Source organism: Dasypus novemcinctus, chromosome 8 (genome assembly GCF_030445035.2).
Source record: "Dasypus novemcinctus isolate mDasNov1 chromosome 8, mDasNov1.1.hap2, whole genome shotgun sequence".
Lineage (NCBI taxonomy): Eukaryota > Metazoa > Chordata > Mammalia > Cingulata > Dasypodidae > Dasypus > Dasypus novemcinctus.
The window spans coordinates 45,446,015-45,470,462 of NC_080680.1; the positions used below are offsets into that span (position 1 = coordinate 45,446,015).

The 24,448-nt window shown below is 36.9% G+C and overlaps 1 protein-coding gene across 3 annotated transcripts in view; it reads right to left on the minus strand.

Moving 5' to 3' along the window:
• Positions 1 to 24,448, minus strand: part of GLIS3 (GLIS family zinc finger 3) — a 501,464-nt gene that overhangs the window by 120,796 nt on the left and 356,220 nt on the right. For all 3 annotated transcript variants that reach the window (XM_004457407.5, XM_058301792.2, XM_004457408.5), the window contains one exon: positions 3,355 to 3,516. In XM_004457407.5, coding sequence (XP_004457464.2) covers positions 3,355 to 3,516 — 162 coding nt within the window. The remainder of the gene's footprint in view (positions 1 to 3,354; positions 3,517 to 24,448) is intronic.

The window sequence follows — 24,448 nt, forward strand, 5'->3', positions numbered from 1 at the left end:
CAGAGCAAGAGTTTGAGACTCTGCTTATTCCAATGAATGAAAAAAACAAACAAACTCAGGATTAACTGGTTGTAAGATGTATTAAAATAGTCACTCATCAGTTAGTGTCTCATCCACTGAGATACTGGAACTGTGTCTACATGATGTGAAATATAAGGAAGAAAACCGAAAGCGTTTCTCTAAAATAGTTCTTTTTGCTCTAGAAGCCTCCTATCCTATTAACAAAAATAAAAAATTTTTAAAATCCAGGTTTCTTTTTTACTGTTTATATTTTGTTCCTGTTTTCATGTACACTGTGGGCTAAAATGCACTTGTATTATATTATTTGGCCTGTTGAAAGTCATATTTACAATTTACTCTCTCTTTTGCCATTTTTGATTCTAAGAACTGGCAGAGTTGTCATGAACATAAAATGTAATCTGACACACCCAATTTGAATTTTAAACCAATCATTTGATGTGTTTGTTCACTGATTGACTCACTGAATCACCGAACAGCTCTTATGTTTCCATGACATACAGGGCACTATGTTACAGATTAGAGATCTAACAATGAACAAAAGACGAGCCAGGCTGTCAATGCCTAGCAGTCTTTACAAAATGGTGGGCCAATTATGGGCTAAAGTCACTTGCCAATAAGTTTCCTTTAGATAAGCAAAGATCTGCTTCAACCTGGGAGGCCTTTCTGAGTTCACCTGGCATTCCTGCACTAGCCTTGCCCCACCCTGGCCTGGTTTTACGAGAGCACCTTGCCAACAGCTCTACTGGCTGTCCTACTGTGACCCTGTGTGCTCATGGGTTGCATATAAAAGGGCTTTGTCAATATCAAAGTATTACATAAATCAGTGTCATTATTATTACCAGTATTGTCTTTACTTTTATTATTTAGGTTGGAAATAGAAGAAATGGGAAATGTTATTCGTATTTGATTTTGAGATGTTCTTGGAGAAAACTTGAACACTCAACCATTCTCCTGGCTTGTGCTTCACTCTCCCCTGGAGCTGTCAGTCACCTGGTACCAGCGTGCCAAAATAGTAGTGTTAGGGGCTGGCCTGAGTGGCATTGATATTCTGGTCATATTATCTCTGATTACCCAAGCTTTCAATGGTATGCTATGCTTTATCAAATTATATTTTCCAATATTTTCTATCTATACTATAAAATTATTTTCCCTTTTAAGATGATAATAGAGACATTAATTAATAAAAACTTCCCAGGGTACAGATTCTGAATTCAGTAAACTTTATGGGAAAACCATTCTCCTATGAGAAATTTAAACTTTTCCATTTAGATGAAGGAATATGCTTTATCCAAAATACTGGTAGCATCATCAAAAAGAATATTACAGAAAAGGAACACAGATATAAATTTAAACTGTAGATTCTTCTAGTAACTACAATTTGCTTATAATAAGTGTTTAATTTCTATGTAATTTTTTTAGGAGGTACTGGGGATTGAATCCAGAACCTCATACATGGGAAGCAGGCACTCAACCACTCTGCTCCCCAATGAGAGTTGATTTTGTCATTGGCTTATTTTGTTTTTAGGAGGTGCTGGGATAGAACAAGGGACCTTATACATGGGAAACAGGCATTCAACAACTTGAGCTACACCAGCTCCCCTCCACATGATTTTAAAAGAGCTTACCAGTTTGTTAAATGCATTAAAAAATTAAACAGGCGGTTCTTCGGACCTTAAAAGAGAAATGATGGTTTTTCAAAGATTTAATATAGAAATAACTTTTTTTTTCCAAAAAATAAAATAAGTGAGTTAAAAAAGCTGTTGCCATCAAGTTAAATCTTGAAATTATTGGGTAGCCTTCCTCAAGTTTTAAAAAGAGAAAATTTTTTAAAATTCCAAAATGCTCTTAGTTTGATTAGCTAAAATTAGCTCCAAGCAAAGAAGGGTATTATAGATCCATAACTTTTAGCTTCACAATAGTTCTTTTAAACTACAGATAACTAGCTAGAGTAGAAGCAATTTCTCAAGACAATCTTGTCTCCTGAATGTTCACTCTTCCATGAGAAAGTTTAATGACAAACTGGAAAACATTTGGATTCTACCAAGCCCACATCATTCTGGACATAATGAAACAGAGCATTATAGCATAATTTTATTTTTTCCCTTTTCAAAATCCTTTTTATTCACCAAGTTTATTCATTTTATATTATGTTGGTCATAAAAACCACTAAACTCAATTCAGTTGGAAGAGAAATCGTCCATGCTAGACATACATTGCTTTAATTGTATTTCTGATATTTACTAGGCAAATTTCTATAAACCATCACATTTATGTATATTATGAGATAATTCTATTTAGAAAGGTTATGTGACATATAGCTAAAATGACTTCTATCAGTAGTACTAATAGAGATTAATATAAAATTTAATAAATATGTCAACTATAATATCAGAAGAATCTTAAATATGTATGAGAAGGTGTGTAGAAATAACAGTATCTTTTCAAAATTCAAACTCTGGTGCAGTTTAATAATAGATATCAGAATGTTAACACTGAAAAAAGTACTGTCATGAATACATTATTTGCAAGAATGTCGGATAAGAGATCCATGGTGTGTATAATACATTTATCCTGGTGGCTTTGTTAAGTGAAGTGAAATTACATGTAGTCTACCTGGTCTTATGTAAGGAAAATAGCATCAAAACCTGAGAACTGCAAAAGAAAACTATCAGTATAATTGAGAAAATAAAAGAAGCATAGAAAAGGCATTTGCAAAAAAGCAAAATGATGCAGCATTAAAAGGGTCAAGAGTAATAATGTAAAGCAGGGGGTTGCATAGGGTTTATGTCAAAGAATATGTGGCTGTTAACACATAGGAAGCATTATGAAATTGAACTCTAGGGAATCACTGACTGATTCTTTTTAGAGTGCTTGAACATGAAAATACCAGGTAGCTGCTAAAGCAAAAGGCCAAATTCACTCTTGGAAACCATGTCAGCTGTATAGTTGTTATGACAAAAAGAAAAGAACCAGGGGGGAAAATGCTTCATTTTTCTAGCAACAGTATATATGATATTGAACACTTATATTAGTACCCAATCTCTAATGGTTATACTTTCCTAATCTGCCTTTGCTATAGACACAGAAGTGACCAACCAATCCCTCTGCCCCAGGCAGTTGCAATATTTAGGATTGACCTGAGATTATAGAAAAATGGGGAAAGAGTGAGTCAGGGCCCCTCCTAGCCCTTTACCAGGCTCCACTGCTGCCCTTGGCAGTGGCCCCATATACTGCAGACCAGAAAGCAAATGCCTTCGTCATCCCACCATCACATGGCCATTTCTTTACACCATGGTTTCAGCCTGGAAGATGGAAAGCTCCTGCCATTCTTACAGTGTCCAGATGCGTCCGCTGGTGTTTGGCACGGTCGCTGGAGTTACTGAACGCCTTCTGACAGCCTGGGTGCTGGCACAAATATGGTTTCTCACCCGTGTGGCTCCGCAGGTGAATCTTGAGATTCTCGAGCCTTGAAAAAGCCTTCTTGCAACCTTCAAACTGCAAAAAGAAAACAATTTTTGGTTGTTGAGAAGGATCTTGGATGCTTGAGTACGGGGGAAAGGAAAAATGTCTTTAGTTGGTACTTAGCTTAAAAACAATAAAATAAAATGAAATCTAAACAGTAACAAATATTACATCTAAAAATATCCATATGTTTATGTGAACTGCATTTCTCCACTGAATATACATGCCACTTTCTGTACCAGATTTGGGTTCCAAACTGATTTCTGTGATTACTTATGTCAGAGAAAATTTGCTGTGAGCCATCTGGCTCCGTTAATAAAAATACAGTAATGCGTGTCTTAAAGATTTATTTAAAAATTAATGCACTTTTCCATTTCCAAATTGGTCTAAACTGAAGGAACCAAGAAGGAAGAAACTTTCTGGCAACTAATAAACTAACAAGAAAATCAGAGGAACGTATGATGAAAAAAGGTAAATTAAAGATCCAAGGGCCCAGGATGAAAAAAAGGCATCTGTTTCAGGGTTCTTTATAAGGGTTCCGTGAGCTTGAATTGAAATTTCAAATAAACATTATTCTTGTGGGGACATGTTGGTGTGGGTGTGGTATATTTATTAAATAATACACAGTACAGTGTGAATTTAGTAAGGGGTCCATGGTTTTTACCTGACTGGCAAAGGGGTCCGTAGAATAAAAAAGGTTAAGAACCCCTGTTTATACCTATATGATCATAAACTTCCTTAACTATATTTTTAGAGTGTTTTCAACTCCAGGAAAAGAGACCTTGTTAACATATAAGGGGATGCCAAGCCTAATGAGATAAAGTGTTTTTTGTTTTTTAGAAATTCTGTTATCAAATTCATGAATAAAAGAATTGGCAATGAAAGTGTGATGATTTCAGTAGATATTTCAGTGGTTTCTCCGTAATATTTACTGATGGTGATATTTACTCATGGCTAAAATATTAATTACTATTATAGGGTCAATGATTCTTATCCCTAAAGTGACAATCTAATAGAGAAAATGTGTTAGAGAAAGTATATAAATGAAACAAAGTTGAGGATGGGATTTATCTTTTAACTTTCCCTGTGGTGCTAAGCCCCAATATATTGATGTTACTCAGACAGTTTTCATCCCAATTGAGTTTCCACTAGAAGGGAAATTTAGAAATATGGAAAATACTATCAGAAGCAAAGCATAATATGGTTAAAGCAATTAAGAAAGCTCCTTTCTTAGAAAGGAGTGTAGGTGCATGTGTGGGTAGCACAGAATGCAGGGGAAGAAGGTAATTTCAAGATGGATTCCATTCAGAATTAATGGGAATAACTTGACCTCGCTGAAAGAAATTTCATAAAACTCCTTGGTTCTTTTATTTATTAAAATAGGTGGGGGAGAACTTTTTTCACAAACAACTGATCCAGAGCTGACCAGGTACTGGTTATCTAATTTTCATCTTTAAATAAAGAATGAACTAAGTAGAAAGAATAATCAAATATGCCATAACTCCATCTATTTAAGTTGTCCAGATTTTACATGCTGGAGTATTTTAAGAAATTTATGAAAGTTGCACTTATTTTTGATTGAGAGTTATACATGTTTCACAGACATATGTTGGTTTATTTCAATTTTGATATTTTGCTTAAAATAATTTTGGTGTTTTCCTGATTTTCTATTTCACATAAAATAAATTTAGCCTGAACAGAAGATGATTGCTGACGAAGCCAACTACTTTTTCAACAGAGTGAAAGGCACATAATGCTGTGTCGCTTTTGGCAGAAGGGCTAGAGAGAGAGAAGAGTTAAGCAGTTCATTTCCTCAGGTTTTCAAATGGGTCTCAAATTTGAAGAAAAAAGGGCTCAAAGTTAACCCCCAATTCATAGCTAAGAGACCCCTGCCAACCAAGGCTCTATTTTTAAGGTTCTCTCTGAATGATGACTCAGAGCAAACTCCTGGAGCTCAGTTTATTTAACTTGGAATCACCTGGTGGACCACACTTAGGTCTGAAATGAGCTTGTGGTTTTGGACATGCCAAGCCTGTAGCCTAGTTCCTAGCAAGGCTTTTTTGTAGGGTGGATTCCATTCTGGGGCCCACTCCAGACGTATCTACCCAGACCTAGGCAGGCCACAGACTACTTCCTTCCACAGCCACCCAGACCTTGGTCAGAGAGAAGGCCGCATTGTTTCGACACCAACATGGACATGTAGAACCACATTATGAGAGATAAATGAAGTTTCTGTGAGTACTAAACTGCAGACTACTGGATCTACCAGAGAGAGATTCTAAGTTTGTCCTAGAACTCATTCAAACCGTCCATTTGGTCAGAAATAAACTGGGAGATAAATGAAGTTTCTGTGAGTACCAAACTGCAGACTACTGGATCTACCAGAGAGAGATTCTAAGCTTGTCCTAGAACTCATTCAAACTGTCCATTTGGTCAGAAATAAACTGGGTGTAAACTAGCATTTCTAAGATCTTTTCAGTTAAATGTTCAGCAAAATGTCCAGTTAAAAGGCAGCTAATTGCTATTATTACTTTGAAGAGAAATAATACTCAAAGACAAAAGGGCTTGCCGCATTACAAGCAAATCTGTGAAAAGCCAATCACATCTTGGAACATCCTGACCTTTTTATAGAGAAACTTATGAGCACTCAGAATGAAAATGACAGCAGAAAAATTTATAAAATAATGGAAACCCAGCTGATATCAGATGCTTCCTCTTCACCACCACCAACAGAATGCCAAAAGACAACAGAGCAACATTATAGCATTTTCAGGGGAAAAGATTAAGAGTGAAGGGTCTTGACCCCTCCAAAGTATATGAATAAAGACAGGAGAAAAGCAATTTCATGTGTGTAGTGGCTTAGAAAATATATACTACCCTCTTGTTGAAGAAATACACTTAAAGAAATCTTGAAGCCAAGACAATAGAGATCAGGCACTAAAGAGCTGGCAAATGGCTCTGTAGGGTGTCTAACACCCAACTCATCCCAGTAAATGATCCTGCAAACCTAGGAAGGAGGTGCTATTCACTTCTCCAGTGGCATCTAGATGAAACTTGAAAGCACACAATTTTATAATCTATCATTATCACGCATTATGGAAATAACCCGGTAATTCCACACAAGAATTTCCGGCACTCTTATGTTCAATGAAATGCAAACACATTACAAATAAACTAACATTTAGGTAGACCTACAAAAGGTTGTTACAAAATAGATCAAAATTGGATTCTTTGGGTGTTTGGACAAATAGATGACTTTTTTCCTTTTTATAGTTTTTTCAGGTTTTCCAAATCTTTAATAAGTATGTCTCATTTTGTAAACAAACATCTCAGCTTAGGGAAGCAAGGACTATCAGGAGGAGAGATTTCCTGGGTTTGGCCAGATGCTTTCTCATCGAAGTTCCTAAAGTGTAAGGTTCATCCTGGGATCAAAGGACCGAATTGTCACGTGACTTATGTCATTGCCACTAACCATCCCTCACACAAAAATTAACCAATGTCTGAGTCTCGGGTCCTCTCCTTCCTGGACTGGCTATGGAACTATGAACCCAAGGACATGGTGACACACAACTGTATCACCAAACCTGGGGTTGTCTGTGGTTTAGAAACAGGCTGTACATGGGAAGGCAGGAGATAACCCACAAGCAAACCAACAAATTCCCAGTATCCGAGGGTGAAGTGTAGAAGTATATTCACCTGTGTAAGTAATTTTATCTAACAAATACTGAGTAAGCCCTAAGAGCACACCATGATGTGTTAGTAATTGGGAGGAACTAGAAGAATAACATGGCCAAGTGGTTAGGGCGTCTGTCTACCACATGGGAGGTCCAGGGTTCAAACCCCAGGCCTCCTTGACCCGTGTGGAGCTGGCCATGTGCAGTGCTGATGTGCGCAAGGAGTGCCCTGCCACGCAGGGGTGTCCCCTGTGTTGGGGAGTCCCACGCTGAAGGAGTGCACCCCCTAAGGAGAGCTGCCCAGAGCAAAAGAAAGCGCAGCCTGCCCAAGAATGGTGTCGCACACATGGAGAACTGGCACAACAAGATGACGCAACAAAAAGAAACACAGATTCCCGTGCCACTGACAACAACAGGAAGTGGACAAAGAAGATGCAGCAAACAAACACAGAGAACAGACACCTGGGGGGGGGGGGGGAAGGGAGAGAAATAAATAAATAAATAAATAAATCTTTAAAAAAAAACAAAAAAAGTCCAAGGCTATTCTGATGACAGTGGAAGCTGGATCAATGTGTATGGCTGACAAGGTTTTTACTGATAAAACTCTGAGCAATGGTTTTCAAACCTCTGATTCCCAGACCAGCAGCAACAGCACCTAGGAACTCATCAGAAATACAAATTATCTGCTCTTTCCCAGACCTACTGAATAAGAACCCTGAGGATTCTGAGGTCCATGAGCCCTCCAGGAGGTCATAATATGGCAGCTAGTGAGTTAGGGAATGCCGTTCACACTGTAATCACTATATGTTTGTATATGTCTTACAAAAGTTATCTTATAGAAGTAAAGTGTCTTGCAGAATACACCCAATTCATTCATGACAAGAGTCACATGGACTAACGGCAGCCTCGGAGTAAAGAAAGTATAATTCCAGTTCAAGGTAGGACTTAGCTATTTGCATTCACTCAGCAAAGGGACAAAACCCCAGAGTGCCTTTCTCTTTCAGAAGTACTACAGATTCTTTAATCTCACAACATTTTTTCTTTTTAACTTAATTTTTAAAAAGATACTTAGTTACATAAATGTTACATAAAAAATGTAGAGGATTCCCATATGCCCCACTCCCTACTCCTCCCACACTTTTCCACATTAACAACATCCTTCACTATTGTAGTACATTTCTTATAATTGATGAACACATTTTGGAGCACTGCCATAATGTGTGGATTATATTTTACATTACAGTTTAAACTCTCTCCCCCACAATTTCATAAGTTATGACAAGATATATAGTGGCCTATATTAGGTAACCTCACAACTTTTTAATCGTATGTTAGGCAGATACCTGGTTCTGAAAGAGGTATGTCCACAAGTTCCTATAGTGGCCTCTTGGCCAAGAAAGCATCATGAATTTCCAATGCCCGATATGTTTCCCCACTGAGAAAAAAAAGCACTAAAGGGGAGCTGTCACTCTCCCTTTGTACATGTAGTGGCTTTACAGAAATTACAAGAACAATGCATGAAACTGTAAGTGAAAGAACCTTAAATCTCATGGGTTTTGAAAATACTGCATTGCGTGAAGCTTCACTGAGATTAAAAAAAAATCTCTTTAACTCTGAAGCTGTTTTCCAATAACAAACTTTAATTAAAAGTCCAAGTTGCTTCAAACCAAAAGAATGTTAGCTTGTTCCACTTTGCTAATTTAGGAGATTATTCCACATTTAAAGAATCACAACTGGACTGTAATCATCATCTCTATATATTGGCTGATTGTGGATTGTTGACATTAAGTGGCATTGAGATGACCTCTGAAATATTACTTTCCCTTTCTATTAGAGGCTTTTGTGTAAGGTTCTGGAAATGAAAGACTCATTAGACACCATTAAAAAGAATTTATTCCATATGTATAACCAATAATCAAGTGGAATATTACTCCCTCCCCTATTCAGCTACTTAGAATGCTCAGAAGCATAAGTTCATATTCAAAGTAATAATAACAGTAAAGCTTTCCTGATTGGGTTTCTATATCATCACTAATGTCAATAAAACCCAAACAGAAAGGAGTCTATAATGCTGGATGTATTTTTAAAAATATATACATTTGATTTCAATTAAGCTCAGTGTTTATGACCCTTGGAGGTATATGCTTTTATGATTTAATCAATCAAGACCAATTAATCCCATTAGTGATGGCTGATGCCTTGATATGCTGTGCAGTGCTGGGGATTGATTGATGAATTATATGCTAGTTTACATCTCTACACACAGCCCTAAGACAGCAGAGATGAGCAGTATTTGTGGAAAGGTCAGCAAATATGTCTAACGCTGTGGATATAGTTGAAGGGACTTCCAGAGTAAGTCCAAGATTTCAAGTTTATTTGCATCAAGGGCATACCTTCAAAAGGTATAAATGAAAGACTGCTTCTCCCATGACTCAGAAAGAGAGGGCCAAAAGCTGAGGGCCCCCTCACACACTGAGTAGAAGTGAAAAACCTGGCATAAATATTCAGCAGAGATTTAGTTGTAGAAGTTTTTTTCTAGGGCAGTGCTTCCCATTTTTATGTCCATATAAATCACCTTAGGAACTTGGTAAAAGGCAGATTCTGATATAATAAGTCTGGGGTGGTGCCTTAGATTCTGCACTTCTAACAATCTCCCAGGTTATACTTTTAAAAGTTGAATGTTTGGAGTCTATACTTTAAGAAGCAAGGTTCTATGGATCATAAAACAACCCTGATGATGAAAATGCACAGTTTGTTGGGATAAACGAGAATAAGGAGAAGGAAAATGAGGAGGAAGAGAAAGAGAGTCAAGGAGAAGGAGAAGGAAGAAGGAAGAAGGAAAAAGGAAGAAGGAAGAAGGAGAAGGAGAAGGAGAAGGAGAAGGAGAGGAAGGACAAGGACAAGGACAGGACAAGGAGAAGGAGAAGGAGAAGGAGAAGGAGAAGGAGAAGGAGAAGAAGGATAAGGAAAAATAAAATAAAGAAGCAAAAAAGAATAAGAAAGGGTTTGCCTTTGATGAGACAAACTGTGGCAGCTTGGTCCTTTCAGAGTAGAACAGTTGAACCTAATTTTAATATTTAGGTTGGAAAGTTAACAGAAAGTGTTGTCTAGGGGAAAAAAGGCAGAAAAAAAAGACAAAAAATCAAAACAGAAAGATTGCAAAAGCACACTGGGGCCATCTGATTTCATTTCTCATTCAGTTTAATTCACATTTGGACATATGGCGCGCCTCGTGTCTCTCTGTGGTTCTGTTCCCAGTGCATCCTTATTAGTACTGGATGCTCCACCAAATCTTAATATTTACCACATCAGTTTGTAGAAAGTGTTATGTAAGGGAGAAAAAGAAAATAATTAAAATATTTTGAGGCTTTAAAAAAAGTATCTAGCTCATGAATTCATTACACTGAGTGATACAGAATTCCTCCAGCTCCAGAATTCATTCAGACTAAGAATCCCACAATAAGGACACATAACATGTCTCCACGTTTTTTGATTTGTGACTTTGTTCATGTTTTCAGTCCAAGGACCCTCTTGTCTATAACAGAACGATATATATGCCTATTAGTCTCTGTGTTTCCTTTGGGTTGCTAAAAAGTAACATGCGATCTTAAAACATTCAGAGTTCAACCCAGAGCAATAGTGGCTTCATTGAAAAATGCTTAAAGTCCAGGCAGGGTTTTCCCCAATTAATCTGAGTCTTCTTAGGTTCAAGGAAATGGGTGAATCCCAAACTAGTTCCCAAAGAGTCCAAGTATCTAAATAAATGTGCACTTGCATTTCTTACAGCAACCTTCAAAGTTTCCAAGCCTCAGTGAGGTTGTGGTGGTTGGAAGAGGGAGAAGGCCCTGACACCTTGGCCTCCGTTAGACAGCCACTTCAGTGAGAGCCATGCACATCTGGAGTTCTGAAGTGGAACACAGTCCTCAGTGATTCTGATTTTTTGAAAGCATTAAAAGTTTTGTAGAATTAATATAAAACCCTTTCTGTAATGTTTTCCTAAGCTGTAATGAAGGAATACCAGTTACTGTGTTTTCCTTATAATTCTGTGTACAGAATGAAACCATTAAATAGCTCATAAATACAACTTCCTGGCTTGTTGTGCTTCTTGGTTTTGATTAGAAAATCTGTATAAAACGAAGGTTACTGAAATGGCAGTAGGAATGTACTTGTTTGGTTTAAGGCATTGCTCTTTAAAGGAGTGGGTCATAGGAAGCATTAGGTGCTAGTCCTCTAAAGGGTACTCTAAGTGAGGCTGCAAAACAGAGGAAGGTTCAACTTTAAAAAAGAAAATGGAAAACTATTTTTGAGAATCCATGTGATGATGTAGAGTTACATCATGATGAGGTATGTTATTTCTGTGCCAACAATTGAACTGTATTAAATTTATTTGGAAATTATCAAGTGTGTGGTTTATAACAATGGAAAGGAGCTGGGGACAAAGGGAACATCACCATGAGCATTATATTCACAACTGGGAAAGAGAATATACCACAGTGGAACACTGGTAATTAAGACGTATCATATGGCCTTCTCCAGCTATTCAACGAATATAAGGTATCATGTATTGTTCATGCTGTGTCAATACAATGCCAGAAAACTGTTTTAAAAGTAAATAGTGGGAAGTGCACATGGCTCAACTGATAGAGCATCCAGCATTTGATACCCAGGGTCTCCTGTCCCATGTGGTGAGCTGGCCCCACGCAGTGCTGCCGTGCGCAATGAGTGCAGTGCCACACAGGGGTGCCACGTGCAAAGAGTGCACCCCACAAGGAGGGCTGCCCCATGCAAAAAATGCAGACCACCCAGGAGTGGCGCCGCACACATGGAGAGCTGATACAGCAAGAAGATACAACAAAAAGACACAGATTCCTGGTACTGCCTGACAAGAATGCAAGTGGACACAGCAAATGGACATAGAAAACAGACAATGGAGGAGAAGGAAGGGGAGAGAAATAAATAAATCTAAAAAAAAAAAAAGTAAATAGCTATTTCTGTGAGGGCAATAAATAATCAAACTGGTTGTCTGGGGTTGTGTAAACAATAATAAATTAGGTGTCTGACTTTTTTGTTGTTTTATTAGCATTATTACATGCAATCATGTTCATACCTCAATAAATTTGATTACACACCAAGAAAGCAAATCTATGGACACATAAGTAGTCTTCCATAAATATACTTAAAAGAAGTCAAATTATTTAATTTTTTGCATACCTCTGTTTTTGACTACCATGTAACCAGATATAATTCGATATGCATATAACCACATAAGTACACTCTATCTATGAGAATTCTTACAGCTCCATAAAGCATAAAAATAAAAGCAATCTTTAGGTGTTTTACTACTCTAAATTAGAGTAAATTTACTACTCTACAATAAAACAAACTGTATATCCTATGTAACCAATTCTCTACTCCACAAATGGACCATGTGCATACTGAGTTTCTTCCACATTCTGCACTTCATCAAGTTCTGTGGATGACATGAAAGAAACATCAAACTCAGTCCTACTGGTGTTGGATTCACAACACATTTCAGAAGCTAGAAAAGTACTTAAAATAAATTTGGTATCTGACCCAGACTGCACCAACTCCCCCAAATTCCTTTCTTCATATTACAGGTGAGGTGAACATTAGAGCAGTGAGGAAACAGTGAAGTTGGAGGAACTATTCTTCACATTTAGGGGATATGTTCACATTAAAAATACATATATCAGAAACATTCTCTAAAACTAGTTTTTCCAAAATCTCTGGCTCAGAATATATTTTTGAGTTTGACAAGAAAGATGAAGTAAAAGAGAATGAAAGGAGTAAAAGAAAGAAGTGGAAAAAAGTGAAGCAAAGGGAAGAGAGAGACCACAAATCAAACCAAGAATGGGAAGAAAAGACAGTTCTAGAGACAACCACTCACTCTCCATGTATCAGGCCTGTCCTCTGGTCTCCATCCTTCTACCTTTCCTTTCTATCTTTTAATCCAGCTAAGCCATAGTTACTCAATTAAACTGTGAGGTCCTTTTTCTTTCTGTTCTTCTGCATGTGCCCCTGGTGATGTTCTCTCAACCTATAGATCAATGTTCCCTCCTCAGTGAATCAGCCTCCCCTTAACTCTTTCAATAAGGCACAATGGATCACTCCTCACACACGTTCACCGCACGTCACCTACTGTGCCCCTCTTCACATCACAGGACATTAATTGAATTGTCTCCCTCACTAGGTTGTGAGCTTTATGAGGACAAGGGAATGAGTCTTATTAATCTTTTTTTATTAGAGAAGTTGTGGGTTTACAGAACAAGCATGCATAAAATACAGGATTCCCATATACCACCCTTGTATTAATACCTTGCATTGGTGTGGTACATACGGAACAACTGATAAAAGCAAATTTTCATAATTATACTATTAAGAATAGTCAATGGCTTAACTTAGGGTTCACTGTGTTATGCAATTCCATGGATTTAAAAATATAATTCTAGTAACATATATATAACCTATATAAAATAAATAACCTAAAATTTCCCCTTTGAACCACATTGAATATATAATACAATGCTGCTAATTACATTATGTTGTGCTACCATCATCATCATCTATTACCAAAACTTTTCCATTGTTCCAAACAGAAACTCTGTACATTTTATGCCTTAATTCCTTATTTCCTACTCACACCCTGTCTCCTGGTAACTGTATTCTAGATTCTGAATCTATGAGTTTGCTTATTCTAATTATTTCATATCAGTGAGATTACACAATATTTATCCTGTTGTGTCTGGCTTATTTCACTCAAAACGATGTCTTCATGTTTCATCCATGTTTTTGAATGTATCAGAACCTCACTTGGTTTTATGGCTGAAAAATATTCCATTTTGTGAATTTGTTTATCCATTCATCAGTTGATGAACATTTGGGTTTGTTCCATCTTTTGGAAACTGTGAATAATGCTTCTATGAACATCAGTGTAGAAATATCTGTCTGAGTCCCTGCTTTCAAATCTTTTGGGTATATATGTGGATGTGGGATTTCTAGGTCTATGGTAATTCTACACTTAACTTCCTGAGAAATGGTCTTCCCCAGAGGCTCCATCATTTTACCTTCCCACCAATCATGAAAGAGTGTTCCTATTTCTCAACTTCCTCTCTAACACTTCTTTTCTTTTCTTTTTTTTTAATAGTAGCCATTGTAATGGGTGTGAGATGGTATCTCATTGTGGTTTTGATTTGCGTTTCCCTAGTGGCTAATGATTTTCTAGCATCTTTTCATGTGTTTGTTGCCCATTTGTATATCATTTTTGGAGAAACATCTATTCAAGTCTTTTACCCATTTTTAATTTGGTTGTTTGTCTTTTTGCTGTTGAGTTAAAGGATTTCTTTATATATTCTGGATATTAAACCCTTATCGGATATGTGGTTTCCAAATATTTTCTTCCATAGTGTTGGCATCCTTTGAAGCACAAAAGTTTTTAAATTTTGATGAGGTCCTATTTATCTATTTTTTTCTTTTATTCCTTGTGCTTTGGGCATGAAGTCTACGAAACTATTGCTTAATGAAAGGTGTGGAAGATGCTTCCCTACATTTTCTTCTAGGAGCTTCATAGTTCTGGCTCTTGTATTTAGGTCCTTGAGCCATTAAGTTGATTTTTGTATATGATGAGTGATAGAGGTCCACCTACATTCTTTTGCAAATGGAGATCCAATTTTCCCTGCACAACTTGTTGAAGACTATTCTTTCCTGAGTGGCCTTACATAAATGTGAGAGTTGACTTCTGAGGTCTCAATTTGATTCCATTGGTCCATATATCTGTCCTTACACCAGTACCATGCTGTTTTCACTACTGTGGTTTTGTAATAAGTTTTAAGATTGGGAATGTGAGTCCTCCAAATTTGTTATTACTTTTCAAGACAGCTTTGGCTATTCAGGCCCTTAGCCTTCCACGTTATTTGATCATTGGCTTTTCCATTTCTGCAAAGAAAGTTCTTGGAATTTTGATTGGGATTGTGTTGAATATGTAAAATGCTTTGGGTAGAATAGATATCTTAATATTTAGTCTTCCAGTTCATAAACATGGAATGTCCTTCCATTTATGTAGGTCTTTGATTTCTTTTAGCAATGTTTTATAGTTTTCTGTGTACAAGATCTTTATATCCTTGGTAATAATTATTCCTAGATATTTGATTCTTTTAGTTTCTTTCATGAATTGAATTTTTTTCTTAATTTCTTCATCTGATTGTTCATTACTAATATATACAAAAACTACTGATTTTGGGATATTGTTCTTGTAACTCACCACTTCGCTGAATTCATTTACTAACTCTAGGACATTTATCATGGATTTTTCAGGGGTTTCTCTACATAGGATGATATAATATGAAAAAGGGAAAGTTTTAATTCTTCCTTTTCAATTTGGATGCATTTTATTTCTCTTTCTTGCCTAATTGCTCTGGCTAGAACTTTCAGTACAGTGCCAAATAACAGTGGTGTTGGTGGACATATTTTTCTTGTTCCTGATCTTAGAAGGAAAGCTTTCAGTCTTTCATCATTAAGTATTATGTTAGCTAATATCCCCTTTATTATGTTAAGGACAATTTACAATTTCTTCTATTCCTAGTGTTTTAAGTTATTGATTTTATCAATAAGGGATCTGGATTTTACAAAATATCCTTCTGCATCAATTGAGATGATCATGTGGATTTTTCCCTTCATACTGTTAATGTGGTATATTACATTAATTTTTTTAATGTTGAACCAACCTTGCATACTAAGGATAAATACCACTTGATCATGGTGTATAATTCTTTTAACGTGCCCTTGGATTCAGTTTGCTAGTATTTTGTTGAGGATTTTTCTGTTTATATTCCAAAGAGATATTGGTCTGTAAATTTATTTTATTGTGGCATCTTTATCTGGTTTTGGCATGAGGGCAATGTTGACCTTACAGAATGAATTAGGGGGTGTTCTCTCCTCTTCAATTTTTTGGAAGAGGTTGAGTAGGGTTGGTGTTAATTCTTTTTAGAATGTTTGGTAAAATTCCGCTCTGAAGTCATATGGTCCTGGGTTTTTCTTTGTTGGGAGGTTTTTGTTTGCTTATTCAATGCCTTTACCAGTTATTGTTATGCTTTGATCTTTCATTTCTTTTTGAATTACTGTAAGTAGTTTCTAGGTCTCTAGGTATTTGTCTATTTCATCTAGGTTATCTAATTTGTTGGCATGGAGGTGTTCAGAGAATTCTGTTGAAGGCCATTTTACTACCATAGGGTTGGTAGTAATGTTCCCCTTTTCACCTCTGATATTAATCACTGCTGTCTTTCCTCTTTTTACCTTTGACAGTCTAAATAAAGGTTTGTTAATTTTGTTGCTCTTTTCATAGAACCAATTTTTTTCTTTCTTTGATTCGTTCTATTGTTTTTTTTTTATTCTCTATTTATCTATACTCTAATTTTTGTTATTCCCTTCCTTCTGGCTGCTTTGGATTTAGTTTGCTCTTCTTTTCTAGTTTTTCAGTTTTGAGGATAGGTCTCTCATTTGTAATCTTTCTTTTTTTTAATATAAGTGCTTAGTGCTATAAATTTTCCTCTCAGCATTGCCACTGATGTATCCCAGAAATTTAATTAGTTATATTTTCATTTCATTTTCCTCAAGATATATCCTAATTTCCCTTGCGATTTCCTCTTTAGCCCACTGGTTGTTTCTTAGTATGTCATTTAATTTTCACTTATTTGTGAATTTTCAGTATCTTCCTCTGTTATTTAATTTCTAGTTTCATTCCATTGTAGGAGGAGAAGATGCATTGTATAATTTCAATAAGTTTAAATTTATTGAGACTTGTTTTGTGAGCTAACATATGGCCTATCCTGAAAAAATGACACATATGCTATAGAGAAGAGCATGTATTCTTCTGCCTTTGTGTGAAGTGTTCTATATAAGTCTTGTAGATATAATTGTTTTATAGTATTGCTCAAGTCTTCAGTTTCCTTATTGATCTTCTACATAAGATGTTGTACCCATTATTGCAAGTGGTATATTGAATCTTCTACTATTAATATAGAATCATCTATGTCTCCCTTCAAATTTGTCAATATTTGCCCCATATATTTTGGGGCTCTGACATTAGGTGCATATATATTTATAATTGTTACATCTTGTTTAATTTACCCCTTTATCAGTATGTAATGACTGTCCTCTGTCCCTTATAACTGTTTTTGACATAAAGTCTATTTTATCTGATATTTGTTTAGCTATCCCAGCTCTCTTTTGGTTACTACTTGCAGGTATGTATTTTTCCTTCTTTTCATTTTCAACCTACCCATGTCTTTGAATTAAGGTGAGTTTCCTGCATACAGCATGTAGTTGGGTCACACTTTTTTAATCCATTCTGCTAATCTCTGTCTCTTGACTAGAGAATTTAATCCATTTACATGTAAAGTCACTATTGATAATGCAAGACTTGCTTCATTGTAAGGCTTACACCTTTATTGTCCCTCAATTCTTTCATTAATTCCTATTTTTACATTTATTTTACTTTTGTGTGTTTTATCATATTGAGTGCCTTCTCATTTCTACCGAGATACACTTTTCATATATTTTCCTAGTGGTTACCATGGGGTAAAATTTAACATCCAAAATAAAACAATCATATTTGGTTTGTTACCAACTTGACTTCAATAGCATTAAATACAATTTTCTCCCACCTTTTTTAGTACTCGTTACCAATTATATATTTGTACATTTATGCCTAAAACCATAGATTTATCATTACTTTATACACATTTGCATTTTAGCAACTGTAGGAAGAAGTGGAATTGCATACCAAAAATACAATATAATAGTACTGGCATTTATAATTACCCAAGTGGCTACCTTTACCAGAGGTCTCTATTTCTTATTGCTACTCTGAACCACTGTCTATGTCTTTCCCTTTCAGTAGGAAGAACTCCCTTTAGTACTGCTTTTATGGTAGGTCTATTGGTGATGAACTCCCTCGGCTTTTGTTTCTCTGGGAATATCTTCCTTCCTTCCTCCCTCCCTCCCTCCCTCCTTTCCTTTCTTCCCTCTCTTCCTTCCTTCCTTCCCTTCCTTCCCTCCCTTCCTCCCTTCCTTCCTTCTTTCTCCCTTCCCCTTGTGGCTTGCTTGCTGTCTGCTCTCTGAATCCATTCACTGCATGTTCTTCTGGGTTTTTGCTTGTCTCCCCCCCCCCCCCCCCTTTTATTTTGGTTGCGTCACTTTGCTAAGTCAGCACTCTGTGGTGCTTGCGGGCTGGGTGGCACTCCATGGCGCTTGTGGGCCAGGCGGCACTCTGCGGCCTGTGGGCAAGCCTGCCTTCACAAGGAGGCCCCGGGATGTGAACTCTGGGCCTCCCATATAGTAGATGGGAACCTAACCAACTGAGCCACAGCCACATCCCTCTCCTTCAATTTTGAAAGAAAATCTCACTGAATATAAAATTATTATTGGCTGGCAATTATTTTCTTTAAGCATTTTAAGTATTTTAAGTCACTGCCTTCTTACCTACATGGTTTCTGATGAGAAACCTTATCATATTGGGACGCTTTTCTACATAACATGTTGCTTTTCTCTGGTGGCTTTCAGTACTCTCTCCTTGTCCATCACATTAGAGCTTGATCAATATGTGAAAGGGTATAGTTTCCTTCAAGTTTATCTTATTTAGTGTTCTCTTGACTTCTTGGATGTATGTTAGGTTTTCTTTCTGCTAAGTTTGGGAAGATTTTTTTTTCATTGTTTCTTTGAATATTTCTTTTGCCCCTTTCTCTCTTTCTTCTTCTAGGCCTTCCATAATGTATATTTTGGGGGGAGTGGATGTGGCTCAAGTGGTTGGGCACCTGCTTCCCACATGAGAGGTCCAAGTTTGGTTCCTGGTGCCTCCTTAAAAAAAAAAAAAAAGAAAAAAGATAACAAACAAACAAAAAAAACCAATTCAGGGTTCACTGTGAATTGCCATAGCACAGTGATTGAGCATCACCTTTCCACATATGAGATCCCAGGTTCAATCCCCAGCCCAAGTACCTCAAAAAAAATTTTTTTTAATTAAATAAAAAAATTTTTATTTTGGTACATTTGATGTTTTCCCAGAGGTCTCTTAGGCTATTTTCACTTTTTAAAATTCTTTTCCTTTCTGTTCTTCAGCCTGACTCATCTCAATTTGTCTGATTCTTTCTTCAGCCAGCCCCAATCTGCTGTGGAAGCCTTCCTGGGAATTTTTCATTTCAGTTACAGTGGTTGTCAACTCCAGTAGTTTTGTTATCTTCCTTTTAAAATTTCCTACCTCCGTATTGATATTCTCATATTGTTCTTTCATTGTTTTCCTCATATCCTTTAGTTCTTTCTCAGTAGTATTTTCCTTTATCCACTTGAGCTTACTAAAGAATTTTTTTTTTTTAAGTCTTTGTCCAGTATGTTCACATTCTGGTCATTGTTAATGTTTTCTGAATTTTTATCTTCTTCCTTTGAATGTGTCCTCATTTCCTGTTTCTTTTGTGTGTATGTGTGTAATCTTTCATTGCACATTGTGCATTTTAATATTTTAGAATTTATATCTGGGATTTATTCCCTGAGTTGCCTGTTTCTTGAGTATGTATACAGATGGTGATATGACAGAGATTTTCTTGATTGTCAACCCTCCTATCAGGAAGGATCCCCACTAAGTCAAATACAAAATGCAGGATCCTCCCTATCTTTTCTGATATTGTGTTTTGTGGTGGATGTGTGCTTGCTAGAGTTTGAATGCTCCCTCTGCTTCCCAGGAGATAGATCTTCTCCCTCTCCTGAGTCCTGCATGACTTAAAGCAGGTAAACTTTGTCCAAGGCTTTCTGTCTCAATTATTTCTTACCCTGTTTTCTTTGTCTCAAGCTGCTTTTGCCTGGAGGGCAATTCTGGGAGGGGCTGCACGTTTGGATAAGTTTCTCAAGCCAGTCTTTCCCAGCAGGAGCAGGACAGGGACCGGTAAAGGGAGCACTGGCTGGCTCTAAACTGCCCTGGGGAGGTGATGAGGGCGGGACCAGAAGGTGCCAGGAACTTCTTCCATGGTTCCCCAAAGTTATATTTTCTTGACCTGCTCAGCAGATGCATCTCTTCAACTGTCCTCTGAGCTGTGACAAAGACTACTGTGTTTAACTGTCCTCTGCTGCCTTTGTGGAGGCTGAGTAGAACAGTGGCTGCCCTAAGAGCTGTGGGCCCCCAGCAATCTGAAGTTGCTAATCAAAAGCTGTGATCAGTAATTGGCCTGTGCCTGCCCTGGATCTTGGGGAAGTAGATTTTCATGTCCCTTTCTGGAACCAGGAGGTTCGGCAGGGGTCAGACTCCATTGCTGCCTGGTGTGATTACGGGGGCTGGGCACTGGTAACTGCCTGTGGAGAGAGCAATTTGCCTATATTTTCCATAATTTATCAGCCTCTTCCTCCTGCTCTTCCCTGGGTGCTGTAGAGTGTTCTGCTGGACTCTAGAGTTTCAAAAGAGTTGATTCAGACAATTCCTGCCTGTTTAATAGTTGTTCTGGGGAAGGGACTGTTTCCTGGAGCTCCCTACTCCACCCTCTTCCTACATTCCTCCATAGGACATGCTTAGTAATATTTTTATTGCCAGTACTGGTACAATACTTGGCACACACTTGAGTGACAGTAGAATGCAATGTTTGCTAAATAAATGCTAAATGAAATGGAGAAACTGAACTTTTGGGGAAAAACAAGTATACTGATTTCCTCAACCTTCTTGTGCAATAATCTCATTAAGGCCTTTTAATGAGGTAGGGTCCATTACTCAAAGTGGTATTAAATGGTCAACATCTCAAAAGCTCTAAGAGGCATTTTATGGGTTTTTTGATGCTGGATTTTAATGCCTATAGAACTAGTATAAATATATAATTGTTTTTATATCTAGCCATGTGGGAAAACAATACTAATAACAACATATGGTTGTATTTTTTGTGGATGTGATGCATTAACTTCTTTATTGATGTTCTGAGAAATCTGGAGTAATGCTGGTAAAGTGAATGAGCTGTTTTCCTACCACACCCTTTTGAACTTGAACTAAACATACACAGATCCATTGGGAATATGTTATTAGCAATAATTCAAGGCACATAAATGTGTGCTTTCTTAATACATAAGGAAAAGAAACTTTTAAATTGCCCTTTAAAAGTTAAGCTAATAGGCTCTCAAATATGCCAGGAAAGAGCCTCTCATCAGAATTTCTTATGCAAAGAAAAAGATCTTTGGGACCTTGCCCTGCATTGCCTCAAAGTAAAGTATCTCCAAAGAGCAGGTTGAGCAATTTCCCATGATGCCATGCCTCTGTCAACCATCCTACAGCCATCTTTTCTGAAAAGGGAGCAGAGACTATAATCCATATCCTAGGTTATAACTACATCTAGCCACAGAGCTTTCTGTGTTCAAAGGCTCTAGTATTGCCTTTCCCATCTACACTGGACTTGACTGCCCTGTAATTGTCTTTGACTGCAAAGATGAGAAACGTTACTGCCTGCCTTCAGTTTTATGATGAATTGGCATGCATGGTTTAACAGAGCTAAGCAATATATTTATTTACTATGGTGTTTCCCAAAATGATTTCTGAATTCTGTCATCTCTTGACTGAGAAACTGTTTGCAGGTTGCAACAGAATGTATGCTAACATACATACAGCAACACAAACCTCCAAGACAAACTGTTTTAGTCAATTTGCTTATCATATAGGCACATAGGTGCAAATATGTGCATATGCATTTATGGCTACAGCCATGAGCACATACTTTAACACTTGCACACATATCCCACACAGATTCTGTAATAAGTGTGTGTGTTTAAAATCTGTGTGCAGTGGTGTAGAGGCAAGCATGAATTTGCCAAGAGAGAAAGGAAATTCACACACAAAGAGAATAATTTAACATAAATTGGCCCACACTGAGCTTATTCCAAAAACAGAATGCAAGATGCCAAATTTTTAATGGCTCTTGCTATTCCTGATCTGGACCTGACAAGCTTTTGGAAGACATGCAAGTGGGCAGGAAAGATGGGATTAAAAAATTATATCTTAAGCCTTTTCACTTTCAATGTAAAATTTCCGCCACAGTGACAAGGGGAAAGAGAGTGGCAGGAATATTTTCCTGACACTGTGCTTTTCTCAACAAAAAGCCATCCATTTTCATTATGTGCTGCTTAAATATGAATTCTGTTCTTCTTCCTAAAAGTTATCTGTGACTGGCTGCTTAAAAAAGAAGCAAATAAGAAAATAATGGAATTTGAAACCTACATTAGTGGGGGCAGCTGTGGCCAAGGTGTGAGGCCACCTGCCAGAGGTACTACAGTCTTAAAGATGACAATTTTTTGTGACAACCCACACTGGTTCATCAAAACTATTCCCTTGCTCACTTCCAACATGCATCACCTCCTGCTCGCTTTCTTTCTCAGCTGAACTTTTCTGTAGGGCTTTACCATCCAAACCTTACCGGCACACAGCAGGTGCTCTGAAAAAATATTCCTGTCCTTTCTTGTTCTTCTATTCCTCCTTTTTTCTTGCTCTGGTTTTAAACTATTAAGTGTGATCTCTGAACCCTTTTCCTTCTTAATTGTAAAGGAAATCACTCTCGCACTTTGCCCTTTCTCCCTATCGCTGGTGGTTTGCTCATGGACAAGAAACTGTCATTAAACCCATTAACCCTTTTCACATTTTAGGTTTTGAGAACTACAAAATATTCAGTGTCATGCATGCACTGAGCCTTGATGCCTATCATTCTTATGAAAATATGCTGGCTAGCAATTGTAACCTCAATCCCCTTGACTGTTCTACTTAACACGACTTCACCCTTTCTCTGTGGAACTTACTTTATCACAAAAATGACAGGTCTACCTAAAATTCTACTTGCAAAATTTGGGATGGATGTTGATATTTTGTTAACTTGGACATTTCAATTTAATGAAAATACTGTTCTAATTTCTTAGGGTAGTTGACCTTTACATTTAATTTAAACTACTACTAGAAACAAAAGAGATAGATAGATTATAGATAGATGGATAGATAGAGAAGGGTTGTTTCCAATAAATAAAGTAAAATGGGTTGTTTCCAAGATGTCTCTTCCCTTATTTGTTCCTTTGCTATCTCTTTAATAAGTCATGCATGAAAGTGCTTAGAAGAGTAAATTCTCAACAAGTGTTTACTAGAATTATCACTCTTTATTATTCTAATTTTCTAGAATTATTATTTCTTATTTTAGAAGTGAAGGGAATCAAGGCCTTGAGAGGTTATATGACTTGCCTAGGTCACACAGCTTGCAAGTAACAGGACCTCAACTAAAATTACATCTTCTGGTTCTATTATTTAACCTGCTTTAACCCAAGTATTTCATCTATGCAACTCCAACGGAATGTTATTTCTTACTAGTTCAAGGAGATAAAGAAAGAAACATGTCTTTGAAGCAATCCAATGGCATTCGTTCTTGTGTTTCTTTACAAGTGAAACATATTAGTAGTTTAAATTTGCCACAAGGGCCAACTATCCTAAATTATACCAATCTTTCACTAAGTCTGAGCATGGAGTTAAGCCATTAGCAATGTCTAAAAATTATCGTGAGTCTTATGTTCTTGTCATAATCTTCCTTTTTATTAATGTAGTTCTCAAATTAAAGGTTAAAAAATGTGGTAGGCATCTGTGTGTAACTCAGATGTTTGGGGTGCTGAGAAACAAATGCAAAATGAGACTTGGCATGAAAGACTCAACCTGACATTTCTAGAAGGACCTCAAGGTTGCATATTTAGTCAAACAATTAATTACCTTACAGCAAGAACCCTAACTCATAATCAAAAGGACGTGTCCCTGAATTTACTACCAATATACCAACTGTGACAAAACGTGGTCCTTCTTGGATGTATTCTTGGCTAAGCTTCTCTTTAAAGCAATTACTTATGGAAAAAAAAGAAAGTTTTAAAAGTTCCCATAAAGTAATAGGTGCCTAATACATATTAGGTACCCAATAAATGTTTATTGGAAAAATAATTGCTTTATTGAATATTTGCCTGAATATTTGTTGTAGCACTTCTAACTCCATTAGAAGCAAAACTTGAAAAAAAAAGAAAAACAGTTCTCTTTACTATTTTCCTGTGTTGCAGTTAAGAACTTAACCTTTTCTTTTCCTTATTTTGTTCCATTTCCAGTATTTTCTAACATTCTGCATTTATTATTCTGCTTGATATTACTCACATAAGACCTTTTGTCAGAAAATTTGTTCCTAGGTACTGGGCTTTAATCAGTGTCAATCACAGGAATCTCCTTAGCAAGAGATTCCTTGAGAATCCCA